Genomic DNA, 23,172 nt, shown 5'->3' on the forward strand with positions numbered 1-23,172 from the left:
TTCCCATCAGCAGTGAATGAGAGTTCCTGTTGCTCCCTGTCCTCATTAGCATTGTTTATGTTCCAGATTTTGGCCATTATAATAGGTGCATAGTGATACCTTTTTGTTACTTTAGTTTGCAAATCCCTGACGACATGTGATGTGGAACATCTTTCACATGTGTTTTTGCCATCTGTGTACCTTTTTTGGTGAGGGGCCTGTTAAGATCTTTGGTCCATTTTTTTAACTGGGTTGTTTTCTTATTTTTAAGTTTTAAGAGTTCTTTATAGATTTTTGATAATAGCCTTTATCATATGTCTTTTGCAAATATTATCTCTCAGTGTCTTTTGAAGAACAGAAAATTTTAATTTTAATGAAGTTGAGCTTATTAATTATTTCTTTCATGGACGTCTTTGATGTTATAATCTAAAAGTCATCATCAAACCCAAGGTCATCTAGATTTTTTCCTATGTTATTCTCTAGGAGTTTCATAAGTTTGCATTTTGGTCTGTGATCAATTTTGAGTTAATTTTTGTGGAGGATGTAAGGTCTGTGTCTAGATTCTTTTTTTTTTTTTTTTTTGCTTGTGGATGTTCAGTTGTTCCGGCACCATTTGTTGAAAAGACTATAGTTCTTCCATTGTGTTTCCTTTGCTCTTTTGTTAAGTGGATTATGTTTATGTGGGTCTATTTCTGGGCTCTCCATTCTGTTCCAGTGATATGTGTATTCTTTCACCAATACCGCAGTGTCTTGATAACTGTATAACTGATAACTTGGTAACTGTTTTACAGTAAGTCTTGAAGTTGGGTAGTGTCAGTCCTCCCAACTTTGTTCCTCTCTTTGTCATTATATTGGCTATTCTGGATCTTTTGCTTTTTTTTTTTTTTTTTTGACAGAGAGGGAGAGAGAGAGAGAGCACAAGCAGGGGGAGCGGCAGGCAGAGGGAGAAGGAGAAGCAGGCTCTCTGCTCAGCATGGAGCCCGATGTGGGGCTCAATCCCAGGACCCTGAGATTATGACCTGAGCCAAAGGCAGACGCTTAACCACCTGAGCCACCCAGGCGCCCCTGGATCTTTTGCTTCTTCATGAAATCTTTAGAATCATTTTGTCAATATCCAGAAAATAACTTGCTGGGATTTTCATTGGGATTGCACTGGATCCATAGATCAAGTTGGGAAGAACTGACATCTTGAAAATATTCAATCTTCATATTCATGAAGAGTTTCATAGCTTTCTTCATATAGATCCTGTACATATTTTGCTATATATATACCTAAGTGCTTCATTTGGGTGTGTGTGTAAATGGTAGTGTGTTTTTAAGGTTCCAGCTGTTCAGCTGGTATATAGGAAAGTGATTGACTTTTGTATATTAACATTGTATCCTGCAACCCTGTTGTGATCACTTATTAATTCCAAGATTTTTTTTTTTTGGTTGATTCTTTTGGATTTTCTACATAGACCATCTGCGAGCAAAGAGTTTTATTTCTTCTTTCCCAATCTGTATACCTTTTCTTTCCTTTTTCAGTCTTATTGTGTTGGCTAGGAAAACTAATCTATTTTTGTTTTAGTTTTTTTTTTTAAGGTTTTATTTATTTGAGAGAGAGTGCGTGCACGATTGGGGGGCGGGGGCAGAGTGAGAGAGAGAAGCAGACTCCCTGCTGAGCAGGGAGTCTGATGTGGGACTTGACCCCAGGACCCTGAGATCATGACCTGAGCTGAAGGCAGATGCCTAACTGACTGAGCCACCCAGGTGTCCCTTGTTTTAGTTTTTATTTATTTATTCTATTATTGTGTCTAATTTTCCTATTATGGACCTTTCATTTAAATGTAATCATACAATATATGGCCCTTTGTGACAGTTTATTTCATTTAGCATAATGTTTTCAAGATTTATTCATGCTGTAACATGTGTAAGCAAGTACTTAATTTCCTTTAACTGCTGAATCATATTCCATTACCTGGCTATATCCCATTTTATTTATCCATTCTTCAGTTGACAGGACTGGTTCTTTCATCTTTTGGCTATCATAAATAAACCTGGTATGAATGTTTGTGAACAAGTTTTTGTTTGAACACCTGTGTTTTATTCTTTTGTGTATGCACCAAGAAGTGGAGTGGCTGGGTCACAACCGTAACTCTGTATGTTTAATCACTTCAGGAACTGCCAGACTGTTTTCCAAAGTGCTGAACTCTTTCACTTTCCCACCAGTAGGGCAGGAGGGTCCCAGTTTCTCCACAGCCTCTCCTGTCTTGTGATTATTTTTTTTTTATTGTAGTCATCCTGATGGTTGTGAAGTGGTGTCTTGTAGTTTTAATTTGCATTTCCCTGATGGCTAAGGATGTTGAGCATCTTTTCATGTGATTACTGGCCATCTGTAGATCTTCACTTTCTTTCTTTTTTTTTTTTTTTGATCTTCACTTTTCTTGATGCATATCCTTTGAAGCACAAGTTTTTAACTTTGCTGAGATTCAGTTTTTCTATTTTTTTCTTTTGTTACCTGTGCTTTTGGTGTCAGATCAAAGAAACCATTGTGTTATCCTGGGTCACCCATATTTACTCCTGTGTATTCTTCTAAAAGTTTCATAGTTTTAGCTCTTGGCACCCTTGTCAAAAATCCATTGACCATAAATGAGGTTTTATTTTAGTTTCTCAATTCTGTTGACACAACTGTGTCCATCTTTATGCCTGTCCTACACTATCTTGATAATTATAGATAGGGAAGTGTATGTCCTCCAATATTATTGTTCTTGTTCAAGATTATTTTGGCTATTCTGACTCCCTTGAATTTCCATATGAATTTAAGATTAATGTGTTTATTTCTGCAAAGAAGTCATCTGGGATTTTCATAAAGATTGTGTTGAATCTATAGAACATTTTTTGGGTTATTCTAATTTTAGCAATATTAAGTTTTCTGATCTATTGAACATGAGATATCTTTCTATTCATTTACATCTTCAGTTTCTTTCAACAATTTTTTTTTAGTTTTCGGTCTATAAGTTTTGCACTTCCTTTGTTAAAATTATTACCAAACACTTTCTTCTTTTTGATGCTATTCTAAATGGAATTGCTTATTTGATTGCACTTTCAGATTGTTCACTGCAAAATACAATAGATTTCTGTGTATTGATTTTGTAACCTGCAACCCTGCTGAACTTATTAGTTCGAATAGTTTTTTAGTTGATTCTTTAAGATTTCCTATATACAAGGTTATATAATCTTCAAATATAGTTTTACTTTTTTTTTCCAATCTGGATGGCTTACATTTCATTTTCTTTCACATTGGTGTCTTTTTGGAATATGAAAAAACTGACTTAGAACTTGCCCATCTCATACCAGGCTTCTGAGGCTCAGTGTGTACTTTCACATTCTCTTCTCCACCATACCCGATTCCAAATTCTTTTCCTCATACCCTGCATTATGATGTGTTGTTTTTTTACCACGCCACCCCTGCTCCCAGTCTAGTTTTATTTGTCCATCTGTCATGAAACACAGCTGTTTAGCGTCCACTTCTGGTGATGTCTGGGTCATGGTAGCATTGGTCTTGTAATTATTCTCATTTTCATGATTTGAATTCTTAGAAAACATGATCATAATATTCACAATGTTAAAAATGTTACTAGCAGTATCTTGAAACACAGCACACCAGTTGCATAGGTAAATCAAAGGCAGACCATTAACACTTGTGATTACAGTGCAGTTATGTTGGATACTTAAATCCCATCAAGTGGAGTGAATCACGGTAATGGATGACCCGTTAGTGGAAACTTACTGTGAACTGCAAGTCATGGAAAACTGACAGCAACTATGGAAGATGGATCATATATCTATGCATATCCATTTATCATTAAAAATAGTTTTGCTTTCAGCTCCTATTTTGGGGGCCACTGTATGGATTTTGTCCATTCCCCTCAAACTTCCACATCTATTTTGGAAAAGTGGGACTTTCTGCACCCTGGAATGGGTTTGCTGGGATGTGGGACTTAACGGTACTAAAGTTTGGATGGTCCTGGAGAAACCAGGACAGTTGGTCCCCCTAATTCTGCTCCTCTGCAGGCTGGGATTCTTCACATTGTAACCTGGATGCAATGTACCTTCCTGGGGCCTCCCAGCTGAAGGGGCCCATCTTGTGACTGCTGGCTTGCTGTTTAACTTGTTTTAGGACAAAACCATGAGACTATGGAATATTGAAGAAATTGACCAAATTCCTTTGGTAATCGAGTACAAAAATGCCCTGGGCTTAAAGGTGAAACAGGTTGGTATTGGGTAATATTAAGCTCAATGAAGGCTTTCATTAGTGTCCTCCACAAATGAACTTATTCTTTGAACCAGCATTTATTGGGCAACAGGATAAAACCACGAACAAATTGAAATTCTTGCCCTGAGGGAACTTATGTTCTAAAAGAGGAGACCATGAATAAAAAGCATGAAAAATATGTTGTACATCACATGCCAATAAATAATTTGGAGAAAAATAACATAGGGAAGGGGAATGGATGGGAACGCTGGAGGCTATTTATTTGAGAGAGAGAGAAAGAGCACATATAGGTGGGGCAGGGGCAGAGGGAGAGATCTGACTCAAGCAGACTCCCAGCTCAGCAGGGAGCTGAACGTGGGGCTCAATCCCAGGACCCTGAGATCATGACCTGAGCCGAAATCAAGAGTCAGCCACTCCATCCACTGAGCCACTCAGGTGCCCCTGCTGGTCACACTTCAAAGCGTGGCCAGGATAGGTCTCACTGAAAAGGTTAACATTTGTTAAAGACCTGAGGTGGTGAGGGAGTGAGCTGTGCAGATGTTTAGGGGAAGGACTTCCCAGCAGCGGGAAGAGCCAGTGTGGAGGAGAGGAGGGAGCCTGGCGTGTTTGAGGAGTGAATGAGTCAGAGGAGCATGGCTAGGCACACAGCTGGACACAGCATTAGCCTCCTACGCTTTAGCAGCAGACCCCTTGGCCAGGCTCCCAGTGCCTTCCCATGGAAGGGGCTTAGGTGCCTGTTTTTCTCTAGCAGAGGATGGTGGTAGTAGGGTGGGCAGACCTATTTCACCAGGTGTTGCCAGGGCTGGCCACAGAGTCTATCCCTGCATACTGGAGGCCCAGTCCCTATGAGAGGGCCTTGCAGTATAGACACTTGGCTGCACCTTGAGAGACTTGAGGAGTCTATGCTGGGTCCTCTAAGTCCTCCTTCCCTGGAGCCACCTAGGCTCGTCTCCTCTTAGAAGGCCCAGCTGGGAGCCACTGCTGGGCATGGCTAATTTGGAGCAGCACTGCAGGGCAGGGAGATGAGGGGTGGGACCAACATGGATCTTGTCTTTGTGCCTGTGTGGCCATGTTGGCCCTTGGGCCCTAGAGGCTGACTAGCTACAGAGCAGTGTTTGCCCGTGTCCTCCACCTGCCACCTGGGACATGGCCCCCAGGAGCCTCTGAGCCCTGCCATTTTGGGGTTGAGCCACGGGAAATTATGCTACAGAATAAGGTAGGTAAAGGACCGAACGTCTCTCTTACAAAACAAAGAAAAGAGACATACTTGAAGCTGTTCCCAAGATGAGCCCTCTGCATTTGTTTTGCTCAAAATCAACAGAAGAATCCTCAGAAGCCAGGGTTTTCCAGAGGGCCTGCCCTGGGTGGGGTATGGATGCCTCTCCCGCAGGCCTTAGTGCCCTGAGTGGGCAAAGGTGGCAAAGCACAGGGGCTTGGCGTGCCCGTGCAGGGCACACCATCTTGCAGGGGGATGGTGCTGTGGCGGGCATCCCTGAGACCCCTGCCCATGGCCTGACGGCCCGGCCCGTGGTGTTGCTCACTTGTGTGTGGGAAGCAGATATGGTGGCTGAGCTCTGCCACTGTATACACTGTTCTCTGTGGGCCTTGGCCAGAGACAGGCTGAGATGGCAGAGGAGGCTCAGCACCTTCTTCATCTGCTAAAATCACTGCTTTGTTTAGAAATCTCGCCTACTTGCTTCTCATGGTTCTGTAAGTTAGGTCCCCAGGATATCAGGGAGTTAGGATAGTTCCGAGGCCCCACAGTTGTGCTCTGCCAAGGGCAGAGGATGGGGTTAGATGCCCACCTCCTGTCCTCTCCACTGTCAAGTGGCTGGCGACTCCTGCCCCTAGGACTCCCATAGCAGGGCATGGGCTGGTCGTACCTGCATAGCTTCTGCGGGGGAAAAGAGGGAGAAGCCCATGTGCATTCTCTCTCAGCGGCCTGCAATGTCCCCCCTTGTGGGGGCAGAGAGTACAGAGAGGCGAGGCAGCTCTTACCTTGGCCCAGCCCGAGGGGGGTGGAGCTGGTGCGAGAATTCTACCTGGCTGCCTTGGTCCTCTCTGACCAGCACTTGCTTTTCTCTCTTAAAATATTGCATGTCAGTGTGAAGTATGTGACAGGCCTTTCTCCAACTACGAAAGTGACATCTTTTCTGAAACAGTCACCCAATGTGTGTTCTGCCGGATGGATGCCAAAGACTCGTCAACAGAAGCCTCATCATTATCAGGAGGGGAAGACTCACTGTCACAGGAGGGCAGTCTGGGCACAGATGACTGATGGCCACTGGGCTTGCTAACTGACTTGAGCACGTCACCTGTGACGCAGGTTTTTCTCTAGGGCCGGACCCTGGCCGGGACGGCATGTCAAACTGGGGCAAGGGCACGGCCTCAGCTCCACAGCACCCTTGGGGATCAAACACTGTTTTTAGTTTTCATGCAGAATAAATCTAGATTCCTTTAGAAAACAAGCGGGCATGTGAATTCTAGAAGTATTTTGGCTACTTCTAAGCTTTCTGTCTTGGTGTTCATTCTGTCTCCTTTTAGGATCACATTCTGGATTCTGCTGTTGCCCTGTGGGGGCAGCCAGGCCAGCACACGCAGCTCCTGAGCAAAGCTTTGTCAAATGAACAGCAAGATGTGTGGGGACCCCTCTGCGGAGGAGGCTGTTGTGTGGCAAGGCCCTGTGGGTGCCTCCCTGGCTAATGCTCCCAGATGGCCATCAACCCAGGGCAGAGGAAGGTCTGGTTAGGCAGGTGGGTGGAAGGCATTGCCATCACAGAAGGTTTCATGCTCTCTACCCCAGACTTTTCCATTTCCAGAATGCCCAGGCAGATGTACAGCCCTCTTCCTGCTTCCACAGTGCACCACACACTCCATCAATCAGTTACTTCAGAAGGCACAAAGGTTTCAGTTCACAGTAAGGGCTCCCTTTCCCATCTGGTATGGTTCTCGTGATTTCTGTCAATCATGAGTACGCCCCTTGGTTTCTTTTAAAAAACTTAATTCCGGGCCTGATTTATTTAGTGTCATTTGACCTGCATCCGAGATCTCTGGAGCACCATAACCCGGTGGCCATTATTTGGGCAGGTCCTGGGCTCGGTTCTGCCCTCCTCAGTCACAACCCCGGTGACTGGTCCGACTGGAGCTGGCCGTTCAGGATGTCTTCATTTATTCGCATCAGTGATGTACGAACATGCCAGACCTCCGCTCTGTGCCCTCCCAGCAACTGGGCTGTCTTTCAAAGAGAAGTCCTATCGCTAAGCAGTACCCCCCGCGTCCTGCTGTGGGGCACGGCCGGGCCGCAGGTGCCAACAGGGCCCCACTGATGGGCACATAGGTTGTTTCTCGGGTTTTGCTATTACAGGTAATACCGGAGTGACTCTTCCTGTGCCTACGTACTTGCAGGGACTTACATTTCTGTGGATGAGGCTCTCCCACCGGAGGCCCCGCTGGGCGAACGGGGTGAGCAGTGTTTGGTTTTGTTGTTGCTCGCAGGCCCCTCTAACAAGTGTCGGGACGAGGAGGCTGCGGTGTCCGGGAGAGGAGACCCAGGAGCAGCAGGCGGGAAGCCTGGGTGGGGAGGGCCCCGCTTGCTCCCGCAGCACAAACCTCCCCACGTGCGGCGTCGGGACCCCCTCGAAGCTCCCGATCCCTCAGGGCTAGCTCAGGCGCCCGCGGTGCCCCCGGCCTCGCCCCCGGCTCAGGGCCGGCGGGAGGGCACGGCGGAAGGTCCGGTCTCGCCGGGCGGCCGGAGGCGCCCCCAGGGCGGGCAGGGCCGCCGAACCCCGAGCGCGGCCCCAGAGCACCGCCGCCTCCCGGGCTGAAGGCGCCGCTGCGATGACTGCGCTGCGTGCTCACCGCGGAGCCACGGCGGGGTGTGCCGCCCGACCCGACACCCGGGGCTCGGCCTCGCCGGACGGCCTGGGGGGCTTCCTGCGCCAGGTCTGGAGGGCAGAAGGCCCGACTTCGCGCGGGCATCTCCCAAACACAGGGCCACCGCGGCTCCGCGCCTAGGGGCGGACACCACAGAGACCGGGAAGACCAGCCCGCCGGGGCCTCGCGCACCACTCGCTCCCGGAGCTTCCGTCTTCCGCATCCGACCTCTTGGTTTCAGCCGGGGGTATGAGGCGAACCGCGCACCACGCATGCGCCCGCTGCCGACAAAACTCGCACGCATGCGCACGGCCGATGGACTAAATGATGATGAAGAGGAGATTCTCGCCCTATCCGTGCGGGCGGCGCCGTGGCTTAGTTGGTTAAAGCGCCTGTCTAGTAAACAGGAGATCCTGGGTTCGAATCCCAGCGGTGCCTCAACCGAGCGTCCCGGCTCTCTTTTTAGCGGTGCACGCACATTTTTGCTCCGCTGCCCCGCCCCGCCCCTCCTCACTTTGGGTGTGTGAAGGTGAGTCTAAGAAGCCAGTTTCGCCCGCCCTCTGCGGCGGCGGGGTCCTTTCCCCGGGTCTCGGTGGGCGGTGGCGTCCGCGGCCGGGACCAGCGAGGACCAGCGTTCCCTGCTGCTGCGTGGGGCAGGGCGAGCGCGGGCCTCCTCCGAGCTCCATCTCCGGCCGTGCGGTCGGTATCACCCATTTTACAGACGCACCTGGCGAGGTCCAAGTTGAACCCGGTCATCGTGCCCCTGGGGCTTCGGGAAGGATGAAAACTCCGGGGAGGAGACGGTCACTGGGACCCTTGTGCGAGTTAGAGCCGGTATCCCCAGGGGGCCAGGTGGGAAGCACACCCCTGAGATCCGGGGCTCTGGCTGCTGCACAAATAGAGGGCTGGGGGGCCTGGCCCAGAGCAATTGCACCGGAGTCCCTGGGGGTGCAGCGTCGCGTTGGAATTTTGAACAGTTACCCAGGAACACTCGGGTCAGGCTCCACAAAATTCATGTCAGAAGCAACAGGACAGTCCCAAGGAGCTGTAGAGATGGCAGTTACAGCATCAGGCTGTGTTCCGAAGAGTCAAATTCACCTCCTCCAGAAGCAGCACCTCTCTCTACCTCTCTCATGCGTCTGGGTTTATTGTCTGTTTCTTCTCTTGTTTTGGGGGTCAGTTGCAGTTCCGATGGGAGCATTCTCCCCGTTCCAATCAGAGGTGAGTTTAGTGGTAATAGGGCTTGAGTCGTTGGGTTGGGGGGTGGTTGTTTTACTTGGTGCATCTTTACTGCTACCCTGAGGTATACCGGCTCTGTTTTGAGCACTGGCCTATTTGGGGGCGAAGGGGAGATGTTGGTTGGGGGTGTAAGTCTGGCTGTTAGGGAGGGTCAGCGGAAGAAAAGCATTTGTGGCCATCAGCCATGCATGCAGCAGATGACTTTGAAGCCATCGGATTGGGTGAGCACCCTTAGGCAGTGAGCAAAGGCAGAAAAGAGAAATAGGACCAACGTTAAGTCTACCCCTCCCATTCTTTAAAAATGCCATGCTATTTCTGTCCCAGGGCCTTTGTACTTTCTGTGTCTTGTGTTTGCAATGCTGTTTCCTGGGCCCTTCCTCATTTTCTGGCCTCCATTAAGGGTATCACCTCCTTGGGAAGCCTCCCCTTACCCTTCTCTGTACAGGAGTCCTTGCCTGCCCCAGGCCAGCCTCCAGTGCATTATAGTGATTATTTCCTTTAATAGCCTGTTCATAGTCTAAACTTGTCTTATTTGTCTATTGCCTGTCTCCTCAAATAAAATTAAACCCTAAGGCCTAGGGAGCCACATATGCCTATATTTACCTCTGTGCCCCCAGCACCTAATGGTGCTTGAAACATGGTAGGCATTTGTGGACACGTGACTTTTAAAATTTGATCATATTATCTTGATTGGATTATGTAATCTGAGGTTTTTGGACCACTAGTCCATCTTTTCAAATAATGTAAGGCAGCACTTCTCAAAATGTCCCTAAGAGTCCCTAAGACCCTTTCAGGTGGTCAAATCGATTTTCATAGTGATACTCAGATGTTATGTTGCTTTTTCACTATGTTGACATTTGCACTGATGTGCAGAAGCAATGGTGAGTAAAATTGCCGGCACCTTAGCAGGAATCAGGGTGGTGGCGCTAAAGGGCCCCACTTGTCACTGTGTTCATTCTTCACCACCACTTTTGCAGGAAAAAGAAAAAGCCAGTTTCACTTAAGAATGTCTTTTATGAAGCAGTAAACATTATTAATTTTATTAAATCTAGATACTTGAGCGCACAACTTTTTAATCCTTTGTGTGAGGAAATGGGAAGTAGGCAGAAAGCACATCTACGGGAGTACTGAGGTACCGTGGCTGTTTCGAGAAACAGTACTTGAGACTGAGTTGTTAGCAGACATGGCCACATTTTTCATAAAATACCATTTTTGCTTGAGGGAATAACCAGCTATTTAACAGACATTTTCTGGAAAATGAATAAAATGAGCCCGTCACTCAAGAAAAACAACTGACAGTATTTGTTGCCAAATGATAAAATACGATTTTCCAGGCAAGAACTGTAATTTTGGAGAAAGTATCTACCGCCGTGAGCTTGACCACTTTCCAATATTTAAAAACTTTCTGATGAGATTGGTGGTTATATTAATGAATATATTTTTTCCATATTATATAACAAAATACATGAACATTTGGAAAATATGCATGATTTGGTGAACCAGTATTTTCCAAATGACCAATGTATGATCCATCAAAAGCAAAGTATATTTTAATGTCACAGAGTTTGAAATGTTCATAGTATGAACCATTTATTTGGTTTTGGTGTATTATAATACACCATTTATTCAGTTTTGGTGTATTATGAAAGAAGAATATCCACAATTTTTGGCAAAGTCCACTGAAGTCTCCTTTTCCAACTACATGTCTGAAGACAGATTTCCTTGTTCTACTTCAATCAAAATAACATATCCCAAGAGACTGACCAGCTATGAAACTCAACATAAATGAGATTTGCAAAACTGTAAAACAATGTTAGCTTCTCACTAAATTTTGTTTTATTTAGGTTAACATGGAATAGGTTTATTTATTATTATTGTTTTAAGATCAATTACATAAATGAAATATTTGTATATTTTTCTCAGTTTTCATTTCTTTTTTTTTTTTTTAAGATTTTATTTATTTATTTGACCGAGACAGCGAGAGAGGGAACACAAGCAGGGGGAGTGGGAGAGGGAGAAGCAGGCCTCCTGCTGAGCAGGGAGCCTGATGTGGGGCTCAATCCCAGGACCCTGGGATCATGACGTGAGCCGAAGGCAAATGCTTAACAACTGAGCCACCCAAGCACCCCTCAGTTTTCATTTCTAATATCTCAAATATTTATAGATATATTCCAAATAAACAAAAGCTTATTTGGGATTCTCAATAATTTTTTAAAAATCATGAACTCCTTGACCTTCACAAGGGCAACATACATTAAGGCATGTGTGAGGTGGGGGTGCAGGTCCTAGCAAGAACAGAAGCAAGAAAAGAAGCAAAGGGAAAAAAAAAACACAACAGCTTTTTCTTTCATGGGGTCCCTGTGGTTTCTCTGTCTCAATTTGGTTGTTCTAAGGATTAAATAAGTTATGTTCCCCCTTAGGGCACATGGAGTGAGTGCTGCATGGGGGTTTACCGTTCTACTTAGGCCTTTGGTTGATCAACCGAGGCCTGCCCGTTTAGGGAGGGCAATATGCTCCACTAGGTCTACCAATTCAAATGTTAACTTCCTCCGGAAACACCATCACGGACACACCCAGAATAATATCTGATCAAATACCTGAGCACCCTAGTCGCCCAGTCAAGCTGACACATAAAACTAACCCTTTTTGGGGGGTGATGGAAACATTTTTTATCTTGGTAGGGGTGTGGGTATGTATGTATCAAAACTCACTTGATTGAGCCGAGGAGACCCCGCGCAGTGCTGCCAACGCCCCGGCGGAGAAGCTGAGGTCATCATCGAATTTGAAATATTTAAAGTGGATACAAAACTGTTTCAGCAATGCAGACAATTAAGTGTGTTGTTGTGGGCGATGGTGCCGTTGGTAAAACATGTCTTCTGATATCCTACACAACAAACAAATTTCCATCTGAGTATGTACCAACTGTTTTTGACAACTATGCAGTCACAGTTATGATTGGTGGAGAGCCATATACTCTTGGACTTTTTGATACTGCAGGGCAAGAGGATTATGACAGATTACGACCGCTGAGTTATCCACAAACAGATGTATTTCTAGTCTGTTTTTCAGTGGTCTCTCCATCCTCATTTGAAAATGTGAAGGAAAAGTGGGTGCCTGAAATAACTCACCATTGTCCAAAGACTCCTTTCTTGCTTGTTGGGACCCAAATTGATCTCCGAGATGACCCCTCTACGATTGAGAAACTTGCCAAGAACAAACAGAAGCCTATCACTCCAGAGACTGCTGAAAAGCTGGCCCGTGACCTGAAGGCCGTCAAGTATGTGGAGTGTTCTGCACTCACACAGAAAGGCCTAAAGAATGTATTTGACGAAGCAATACTGGCTGCCCTGGAGCCTCCCAAACCGAAGAAGAGCCGCAGGTGTGTGCTGCTATGAACATCTCTCCAGAGCCCTTTCCGCACAGCTGGTGTCAGCATCGTACTAAAAGCAATGTTAAATCAAACTAAAGATTAAAGATTAAAATTCGTTTTTGCAATTAAAAAAAAAACTCACTTGATTGTACACTTAAGATCTATACAGTTCATGGCGTGAAAGTTCATCTCAGTGAAAATATAAAACAAACGAAGTCACGTTGATGGCAATCAGGATCTTCATCCCCAGTCGGCCCCCCTCTCCTGCCCACCCCCCCACCCCAGGAAAGTTCAACTCCTCTTGCCTCTTGCCTGAGCCCTCACAGCAGGACCGTCCCATCACCCCCTATTTCTACCTCCTGTGCCATTCCAGCCTGGGAGGGGTGTCCCGGATACAGGTGCATCTGAGCAAGGAGGGCAGAGATGTGCACATGCTATTAACTGCTTCCTGGGAAGAGCTTCACATTTAATGACTGGAGAGAGGCCTCAGCCTCAGGGAAGAGCGCCGCCTGCTGCCAGGGAGGGGACCATTGCTCTGGGTTCTTGGGTCGGGGTGAGGGGGGCAGCAAAGACAAAATCAGTCATGGATTTCCCTCACCCCATCCTGGCTCAGTCACATGGTTATTTTTTTAATAAATCAAACCATAACGTTGAATGGATTTGTCCAAATGATACATTTCTCACCACATTTCATTTCTTATAATTAATTAGAGTATACTTCAATACAAAAATCTCATCAAAATTTAACTTCAATTCAGCAAACATGGAATGAGTGTGTCTATTAGGTGTAGGACGATTTACCACATGCTCTAGGACTGTAAACATGAGGTTGAAAGGTCTGAGGGGGCGTTAAGATGGGGCGCAAAGGGCACGTATAGTAATCAGCATGGACTGGTTTCCAACCTTTATGTTTTGGTTGTTCAGTGGTCTGTGCTCCTGAGATAGTCTCACATCCCTCTGAATTGAGGGTGGCTCCTTAGAAGGCTACTGTAATCAGTTATTTTATATAATGGTACCAAGTTGGCCACCAGCTGAGCTTACTCTGCTATGTGCAGCATATTACCGGGCGTACCTGCGTGTATCAGGGATGGAGTATCATAGAGGAGCTTGGGACCCTGGCTTTAAGGAGGGAGCGAGTCTGCTTGTGAATGCCTCAACAGAGCTGCTGTGGGTCAGCCCCAAGGGCACACAGCTGGGGTGGCCTGGGGGGTTGGGGTGGACACGTGGGCTGGCTGCCAGGCCGTGACTTTCAGTAAAACCACATCTGTGAGACGAATCAAGCCCAGAGATGGCGGGGCTGACCAGACTGGTGGAGGGACACGTACCCCTGATTTCTCTCTTTCAGGGGATCCCAAAGCTTGGTTCAATGTATCATAGTGAAAGAATTTTGTTTGACTCAGGATAACACATAGTACAGAAATATAGTTGTATAAACCCATTTATACAAATGTTTCTAGACCACATAAAATCTCATTATCGAGCTACAAATTGATTCTAGATCAGCAGCATTTCAAAATGAGATTGGACGTAAACAAATGGAGAGGTGGGCCATTAGGCTTATTATAGTCTTTATTCCTTGCCTTCCAAAACGAACAAATATGTAGCCAGCGAATAGTAACCTATTAGCTACATAAACATGTACAATGTCTCCCAATAATTTTGAGATAATGCTGGATTTTATATTTGCAACCAACCGCAACGACATGGCATATATACTTTATTGTTGCATCTATTAATCTTTGGCAGCTTGCAGAACCGAAGCCCTGTGGGAAGGGCTTAAAGCCAGGCTCTTCTTGGCAGGGGCGGTGGGGAGACAGGTGACCTGCAGCCAACGCTTGGTCTCAGGCTCTGCGCTTGGTGTCTGGGGATGCGTGCTCCTCAGGATTCCTCCAGCTGAAGAAAAAGAGACCTGCACTGGCTCCTGACACTGGGAAGTCCAAGGGCTCCAGCTTCCGGTTGGGGTGGCTCCACGGTCTCCAGCAATGTTTTCAGGACCTATGAGCTCATTCTCCAACCCTTGGCTCTGCTTCCGTCGCCTCCACGTCAGGGGCAGTAGGCTGCTGGTAGCTCCAGACTGACACCCCACTGCTCTGGAGGCTCAGGGTGAAGAGTTTCCCACGGCTCCGAAATCGTGCGCTGAGTCTTGAGAGCAGAGTTGGGCCTCATGTCTTCCTTGACTGTGTTCTCTGAGACCAGGGGAAGGAATATGAAATGTGCAGTGATTGGCTCAGGCCACACAGGCAGGTCCCTAAGACGTGGCTGGGGGCAGCTGGCCAGCTCCACCTATCCCCTGGGCTGAGCCCCCAGGGGCAGTGAGGGCCCAGAGATAACTAGAGATGCCGTCACCAGGAAGGAGGGAGGGTGGATGGAGCTCAGTGTCCTCTCATGGTCCTGGGGACACATCAGCATCTGCTCCCCAGTGACTTTGTAGAGCTTCTGAAGGGACCCTTGAAAATCCTCTCTACTGCTGAGGGAAGAAACTAGACGAAGAAAGATATATGCAATGTGATCGTGTTCATTATGCTTAAAAAAACCCACAAATGGTATATTTTCTATGGGTACACATATACGTATGTAAAAAAAAAAACCTATGTTAAATTCATTTTAGTGGTTACTTCTGGAAAGATAGGGAGGAGACTGGGATGAGCTGTCAAGAGGGCTTTGTCTTTCTATATACAGGACAGATTTTTAAATTTAATTAAAAATAGTTTACATATAATAAAATTCACCTTTTTTTTGGTTGAGTTTTGACAAATGCATAAAGTCATGTAACCACCGCCACAATCATAATAAAGAACAGTTTCCTCAGTCCCCAAAATCCCTTGTAGTTAACCCCTTAGGAGTTAATCCCTTCACAAATCCCAGCCTCTGGAAACCACTGATCTGCAGTCCATCACATTTTTGTCTTTTGGAGCGTGTCATAGAAATGGACTCATACAGTATGTGCCCTTTTGAGTCTGGTTTTTTCATCCATTTTGAGATTCATCCATGGTGTATGTGTGGGTAGTTTGTTCCTTATTTTCTGCTGGATAATATTCCATTTTGGAGTGTACCACAGTTTATCTTGTTGAAGGACATTTGGGTTATTTCCAGTGTGGGGCCATTATGAATAAAATGCTATAAATATTCAAATACAGACGTGGGTACCTAAGTTTTCATTTCTCCCGGGTAAATACCTACAAGTGGGATGGCCGAATCACAGGGTAAGTGTATGTTTGCCTTTGTGAGAAACTGCACACCGTTTTCCATAATGCCACATCAGCAATTTTGAGTATTTAAGTTGCCCTGCAACTTCACCAGTATTTGCTGTTTTTATTTTAGCCATTCTAATAAGTGTGTACTGGTTTCTAGTTGTGTTTTTTAGTTTTTTTAAAGATTTTTATTTATTTATTTATTTATTTGACGGGGGCAGGGGAGAGCGCACAAGCAGGGGGAACAGCAGGAGGAGAGGGAGAAGCAGACGCCCGCCGAGCAGGGAGCCCGATGTGGGGCTCGATCCCAGGACCCCAGGATCATGACCTGAGCTGAAGGCAGACGCTTAACCAACTGAGCCACCCAGGCGCACCACTCTATTTGTGTTTTTAAAGAGACTTTTGATTTTGAAATAATCTTAGACTTACAGAAGAGTTGCAAAAATAGTACAGAGAGTTCCTGTGTCCTCTTTACTCAGCGCCACTGATATTAACATATTACATAATCATGGTATGTTTATAAAAATGACATTAACGTTGGTGCAGTACTAGTAACTAAATTACGGACTTTTATTTGCTAATGTCCGCTTTTGGTTCTGGCATCCAATCCAGGATCCCACATTGCATGTAGCCTTTGTGTCTCCTTGGTCTCCGCCGATAGGTGATTGCTCCCCAGTCTTCATGACTTTGTCTTTCATGATTTTGACACTTTTGAGGAGTGCTGGTCAGGTATTTTGTGGAATGTCCCTCAATTTAGATTTGTCTGACATTTTCTCCTAATTAGGCTGATACTGTGGATTTGGGGGAGCATGTCATACAGGTTGGTTGGTTGATCCGTTTTTTAGCACTTTATTATTTTCTGGCTTTGCCAGCTTATCAGTGTATTCTCTGTTCCAGCCCTAGAATCAACCTTTTCTCCCCAAATCCCTGGTTCCTTACATGAGAGAACAGCATTTAGAAATCAAGATCTGGGTACTGGGTGTGCTTACTGCTACTGGGGTGTCACTGCTTCTAGGCTATCTCAGTGGACAGAGCTAGGGAATTCTTTTTTTTTTTTAAGATTTTATTTATTTTTTTGAGAGAGAGCATGGGCAAGGGTGGGGGTGGGGCAGGGCAGAGGGAGAGGAAGAAGCAGACTGGAGTCTGCTGAGCAGGGAGCCTGACACGGGGCTCGATCCCAGGACCCCGGGATCATGACCTGAGCCGAAGGCAGATGCTTAATCGACTGAGCCACCCTGGCGCCCCAAGCTAGGGAATTCTATGTATGTGTTCTAAACACGCAAATACACACATCTCTATTTCTGTCTGTGTATATACTTTTTTTTACTTTAAATTTTTTATTGTTATGTTAATCACCATACATTACATCATTAGTTTGTGCTGTAGTGTTCCATGATTCATTGTGCATAACACCCAGTGCTCCACGCAGAACGTGCCCTCTTTAATACCCATCACCAGGCTAACCCATCCCCCCACCCCCTCCCCTCTAGAACCCTCAGTCTGTTTTTCAGAGTCCATCATCTCTCATGGTTCATCTCCCCCTCTGACTTACTCCCCTTCATTCTTCCCCTCCTGCTATCTTCTTCTTTTTCTTTTTTCTTAACATATGTTGCATTATTTGTTTCAGAAGTACAGATCTGTGATTCAACAGTCTTGCACAATTCAGAGCGCTCACCATAGCACATACCCTACCCAATGTCTATCACCCAGCCACCCCATCCCTCCCACCCCCCACCACTCCAGCAACCCTCAGTTTGTTTCCTGAGATTAAGAATTCCTCATGTCAGTGAGGTCATATGATACATGTCTTTCTCTGATTGACTTATTTCACTCAGCATAACACCCTCCAGTTCCAGCCACGTCCTTGCAAATGGCAAGATCTCATTCCTTTTGATGGCTGCATAATATTCCATTCCACCACCATCTTCTTTATCCATTCATCTGTCGATGGACATCTTGGCTCTTTCCACAGTTTGGCTATTGTGGACATTGCTGCTATAAACATTGGGGTGCGTGTACCCCTTCGGATCCCTACATTTGTATCTTTGGGGTAAATACCCAGTAGTGCAATTGCTGGATCGTATGGTAGCTCTATTTTCAACTGTTTGAGGAACCTCCATACCGTTTTCCAGAGTGGCTGCACCAGCTTGCATTCCCACCAACAGTGTAGGAGGGCTCCCCTTTCTCCGCATCCCCGCCAACATCTGTCATTGCCTGACTTGTTAATTTGAGCCATTCTGACTGGTGTGAGGTGGTATCTCATTGAGGTGTTGATTTGGATTTCCCTGATGCCGAGCGATGTTGAGCACTTTTTCATGTGTCTGTTGGCCATTTGGATGTCTTCTTTGGAAAAATGTCTGTTCATGTCTTCTGCCCATTTCTTGATTGGATTATTTGTTCTTTGGGTGTTGAGTTTGATAAGTTCTTTATAGATTTTGGATACTAGCCCTTTATCTGATATGTCATTTGCAAATATATTCTCCCATTCTGTCGGTTGTCTTTTGGTTTTGTGGACTGTTTCTTTTGCTGTGCAAAAGCTTTTTATCTTGATGAAATCCCAATAGTTCATTTTTGCCCTTGATTCCCTTGCCTTTGGCGATGTTTCTAGGAAGACGTTGCTGCGGCTGAGGTCGAAGAGGTTGCTGCCTGTGTTCTCCTTTAGGATTTGGATGGACTCCTGTCTCACGTTTAGGTCTTTCAACCATTTGGAGTCTATTTTTGTGTGTGATGTAAGGAAATGGTCCAGTTTCATTCTTCTGCATGTGGCTGTCCAATTTTCCCAACACCATTTGTTGAAGAGACTGTCTTTTTGCCATTGGACATTCTTTCCTGCTTTGTCAAAGATGAGTTGACCATAGAGTTGAGGGTCCATTTCTGGGCTCTCGATTCTGTTCCATTGATCTATGTGTCTGTTTTTGTGCCAGTACCATACTGTCTTGATGATGACAGCTTTGTAATAGAGCTGTAAGTCCGGAATTGTGATGCCGCCAACTTTGCTTTTCTTTTTCAACATTCCTCTGGCTATTCGGGGTCTCTTCTGGTTCCATACAAATTTTAGGATTATTTGTTTCATTTCTTTGAAAAAAGTGGATGGTATTTTGATGGGGATTGCATTGAATGTGTAGATTGCTCTAGGTAGCATTGACATCTTCACAATGTTGGTTCTCCCAATCCATGAGCATGGAATGGTTTTCCATTTCTTTGTGTCTTCTTCAATTTCTTTCATGAGTATTTTATAGTTTTCTGAGTACAGATCCTTTGCCTCTTTGGTTAAATTTATTCCTAGGTATCTTATGGTTTTGGGTGCAGTTGTAAATGGGATTGACTCCTTGATTTGTCTCTCTTCTGTCTTGTTGTTGGTGTATAGGAATGCCACTGATTTCTGTGCACTGATTTTATATCCTACTACTTTACTGAATTCCTGTATGAGTTCTAGCAGTTTTGGGTTTTCCACATACAGTATCATATCATCTGCAAAGAGTGAGAGTTTGACTTCCTCTTTGCCGATTTGGATGCCTTTGATTTTTTTTGTTGTTGTTGTCTGATTGCTGTGGCTAGGACTTCTAATACTATGTTGAATAGCAGTGGTGATAGTGGACATCCCTGCCGCGTTCCTGACCTTAGGGGAAAAGCTCTCAGCTTTTCCCCATTGAGAATGATATTCGCTGTAGGTTTTTCATAGATGGCTTTTATGATATTGAGGTATGTACCCTCTATCCTTATACTCTGAAGAGTTTTGATCAAGAAAGGATGCTGTACTTTGTCAAATGCTTTTTCTGCATCTATTGAGAGGATCATATGATTCTTGTTCTTTCTTTTGTTAATGTATTGTATCACGTTGATTGATTTGCGGATGTTGAACCAGCCTTGCAGCCCAGGGATAAATCCCACTTGGTCATGGTGAATAATCCTTTTAATGTACTGTTGGATCCTATTGGCTAGTATTTTGGTGAGAATTTTTGCATCCATGTTCATCAAGGATATTGGTCTGTAATTCTCCTTTTTGATGGGGTCTTTGTCTGGTTTTGGGATCAAGGTAATGCTGGCCTCATAAAATGAGTTTGGAAGTTTTCCTTCCATTTCTATTTTTTGGAACAGTTTCAGGAGAATAGGTATTAATTCTTCTTTAAATGTCTGATAGAATTCCCCTGGGAAACCATCTGGCCCTGGGCTTTTGTTTCTTGGGAGATTTTTGATGACTGCTTCAATTTCCTTAGTGGCCATAGGTCTGTTCAGGTTTTCTATTTCTTCCTGGTTCAATTTTGGTAGTTGATACATCTCTAGGAATGCACCCATTTCTTCCAGGTTATCTAATTTGCTGGCATAGAGTTGCTCATAATATGTTCTTATAATTGTTTGTATTTCTTTGGTGTTGGTTGTGATGTCTCCTCTTTCATTCATGATTTTGTTGATTTGGGTCATTTCTCTTTTCTTTTTGATCAGTCTGGCCAGGGGTTTATCAATCTTGTTAATTCTTTCAAAGAACAAGCTCCTAGTTTCGTTGATCTGTTCTACTGTTCTTTTGGTTTCTGCTCTGATCTTGATTATTTCTCTTCTCCTGCTGGGTTTAGGCTTTATTTGCTGTTCTTTCTCCAGCTCCTTTAGGTGTAGGGTTAGGTTGTGTATTTGAGAACTTTCTTGTTTCTTGAGAAAGGCTTGTATTGCTATATACTTTCCTCTTAGGACTGCCTTTGCTGTATCCCAAAGATTTTGAACAGTTGTGGTTTCATTTTCATTGGTTTCCATGAATTTTTTTAATTCTTCTTTAATTTCCTGGTTGACCCATTCATTCTTTAGTAGGATGCTCTTTAGCCTCCATGTATTTGAGTTCTTTCTGACTTTCCTCTTGTGATTGAGTTCTAGTTTCAAAGCATTGTGGTCTGAAAATATGCAGGGAATAATCCCAATCTTTTGGTACCAGTTGAGACCTGATTTGTGACCTAGCATGTGATGAATTCTGGAGAATGTTCCATGGGCACTAGAGAAGAATGTGTATTCTGTTGCTTTGGGATGGAAGGTTCTCAATATGTCTGTGAAGTCCATTTGGTCCAGTGTGTCATTTAAAGTCTTTATTTCCTTGTTGATCTTTTGCTTAGATGATCTGTCCATTTCAGTCAGGGGGGTGTTAAAGTCCCCCACTATTATTGTATTGTTGTCAATGTGTTTCTTTGCTTTGGTTATTAATTGCCTTATATAATTGGCTGCTCCCATGTTAGGGGCATAGATATTTACAATTGTTAGATCTTCTTGTTGGATAGACCCTTTAAGTAGGATATACTGTCCTTCCTCATCTCTTATTACAGTCTTTGCTTTAAAATCTAATTTGTCTCATATAAGGATTGCCACCCCAGCTTTTTTTTAGTGTCCATTAGCATGGTAAATGGTTTTCCACCCCCTCACTTTCAATCTGGGGGTGTCTTTGTGTCTAAAATGAGTCTCTTGCAGACAGCATATCGATGGGTCTTGTTTTTTACTCCAATCTGATAGCCTGTGTCTTTTGATTGGGGCATTTAGCCCATTTACATTCAGGGTAACTATTGAAAGGTATGAATTTAGTGCCATTGTATTGCCTGTAAGATGACTGTGACTGTATATCGTCTGTGTTCCTTTCTGATCTATGGTGCTTTTAGGCTCTCTCTTTGCTTAGAGGACCCCTTTCAATATTTCTTGGAGGGCTGGTTTCGTGTTTGCAAATCCCTTTAGTTTTTGTTTGTTCTGGAAGCTTTTTATCTCTCCTTCTATTTTCAATGACAGCCTAGCTGGATATAGTATTCTTGGCTGCATATTTTTCTCGTTTAGTGCTCTGAAGATATCTTGCCAGTCCTTTCTGGCCTGCCAGGTCTCTGTGGATAGGTCTGTTGCCAATCTAATATTTCTACCATTGTAGGTTACATATCTCTTCTCCCGAGCTGCTTTCAGGATTTTCTCTTTGTCTCTGAGACTCGTAAGTTTTACTATTAGATGTCGGGGTGTTGACCTATTATTATTGATTTTGAGAGGGGTTCTCTGTGCCTCCTGGATTTTGATGCCTGTTTCCTTCCTCACATTAGGGAAGTTCTCTGCTATTATTTGCTCCAATATACCTTCTGCCCCTCTCTCTCTTTCTTCTTCTTCTGGGATCCCAATTATTCTAATGTTGTTTCGTCTTATCGTATCACTTATCTCTCGAATTCTGCCCTCGTGATCTTGTAGTTCTTTATCTCTCTTTTTCTCAGCCTCTTTATTTTCCATCATTTGGTCTTCTATATCACTGATTCTCTCTCTGCCTCATTTATCCTAGCAGTTAGTGCCCCCATTTTTGATTGCACCTCATCATTAGCCTTTTTGATTTAGACTTGGTTAGATTTTAGTTCTTTTATTTCTCCAGAAAGGGTTCCTCTAATAACTTCCACGCTGTTTTCAAGCCCAGCTAGTATCTTTAAAGTCATGATTCTGATCTCTAGGTCCGACATCGTACTAATGTCCGTATTGAGTAGGTCCCTGGCTGACGGTACTACCTCTTGTTCTTTTTGCTGAGGTGATTTTTTTCGTCTGTCATTTTGTCCAGAGGAGAATAGATGAATGAGAGAACAAAATGCTAACAGGTTAACAACGTCCCCAGCAAATATACTGTATACAAATCAGAAAAGACCTGAAACCAGGGGAAAAGAAAGGGAAAGAAAAAAGAAAGAGAAAAAAAAAGATAAAAACAAAAACAGAACAATACAAAAAAAGCAGAATATGATCAAATATGATCAGGCTAGCACAGATCAGTGCCACACACTAGATTTTGGGCGTATTTTGGTCTGTTAGAAAAAAGTGCCTCCTAAAATTTTAAAGGAAGAAAGACATATATGTACAAAATAAGGGTTGATACAATGAAGGGATGGAAGATGACTGTAAAGATGAAAATTATAAAAGATTTTATAAAAGGAATTGATAAGTTGTTTGAAAAAAGAAAGAAGAAGATTTTTAAAAAAAGAAAAAAGGGAGAGAATGTGATCAGGCAGGAGACTAGAACAAAGCCATACACTAGTGATTTAGGGAATATTTTGATCTGTTAGAAGAAACTCTATCTCAAAATTTTAAAGAGAGAACAACTTATATATATATGCCAAAAATAAGGGTAACTATTATGAAGGGATAAAATATGACTCTAAAAATGAAAAATAAAAAATGTTTTTTTAAAAAGGGATTGATAAGATGTTGGGTGAAAAAGGGAAAAAGAAAAATTTAAAAAAAAAAGTTAAAAAAATTAACTTTGATGAACTAATGAATCATGGTAA

At 44.2% G+C, this 23,172-nt stretch overlaps 2 protein-coding genes and 1 non-coding gene across 3 annotated transcripts in view; all 3 read left to right on the plus strand.

Moving 5' to 3' along the window:
* Nucleotides 1–6,512, plus strand: part of WDR88 (WD repeat domain 88) — a 42,147-nt gene extending 35,635 nt beyond the window's left edge. Inside the window, exons 10-11 of the mRNA XM_028123667.2 lie at nt 4,139–4,231; nt 6,339–6,512. Of these exons, the coding sequence (XP_027979468.2) occupies nt 4,139–4,231; nt 6,339–6,512 (267 nt within the window). The remainder of the gene's footprint in view (nt 1–4,138; nt 4,232–6,338) is intronic.
* A 1,959-nt stretch (nt 6,513–8,471) lies between these two features.
* TRNAT-AGU (transfer RNA threonine (anticodon AGU)) lies at nt 8,472–8,545 on the plus strand. Its single transcript has one exon. It is a non-coding gene; the product is annotated as a tRNA-Thr (tRNA).
* A 3,525-nt stretch (nt 8,546–12,070) lies between these two features.
* Nucleotides 12,071–12,853, plus strand: LOC114224473 (cell division control protein 42 homolog). Its single transcript, XM_028123705.2, has one exon. The coding sequence runs from the start codon at nt 12,166–12,168 to the stop codon at nt 12,739–12,741; it is 576 nt and encodes a 191-aa protein (XP_027979506.2). The 5' UTR covers nt 12,071–12,165; the 3' UTR covers nt 12,742–12,853.
* The last annotated feature ends 10,319 nt before the right edge of the window (nt 12,854–23,172 follow it).

Source organism: Eumetopias jubatus, unplaced genomic scaffold, assembly GCF_037043125.1.
Source record: "Eumetopias jubatus isolate StellerSeaLion01/CBP00866 unplaced genomic scaffold, mEumJub1_p1.0 scaffold_10, whole genome shotgun sequence".
Classification (NCBI taxonomy): Eukaryota; Metazoa; Chordata; class Mammalia; order Carnivora; family Otariidae; genus Eumetopias; species Eumetopias jubatus.

Excerpts from the sequence above, each read along its gene's own strand:
- LOC114224473 (XM_028123705.2), top strand. The coding sequence starts at position 12,166 with ATGCAGACAATTAAGTGTGTTGTTGTGGGCGATGGTGCCGTTGGTAAA.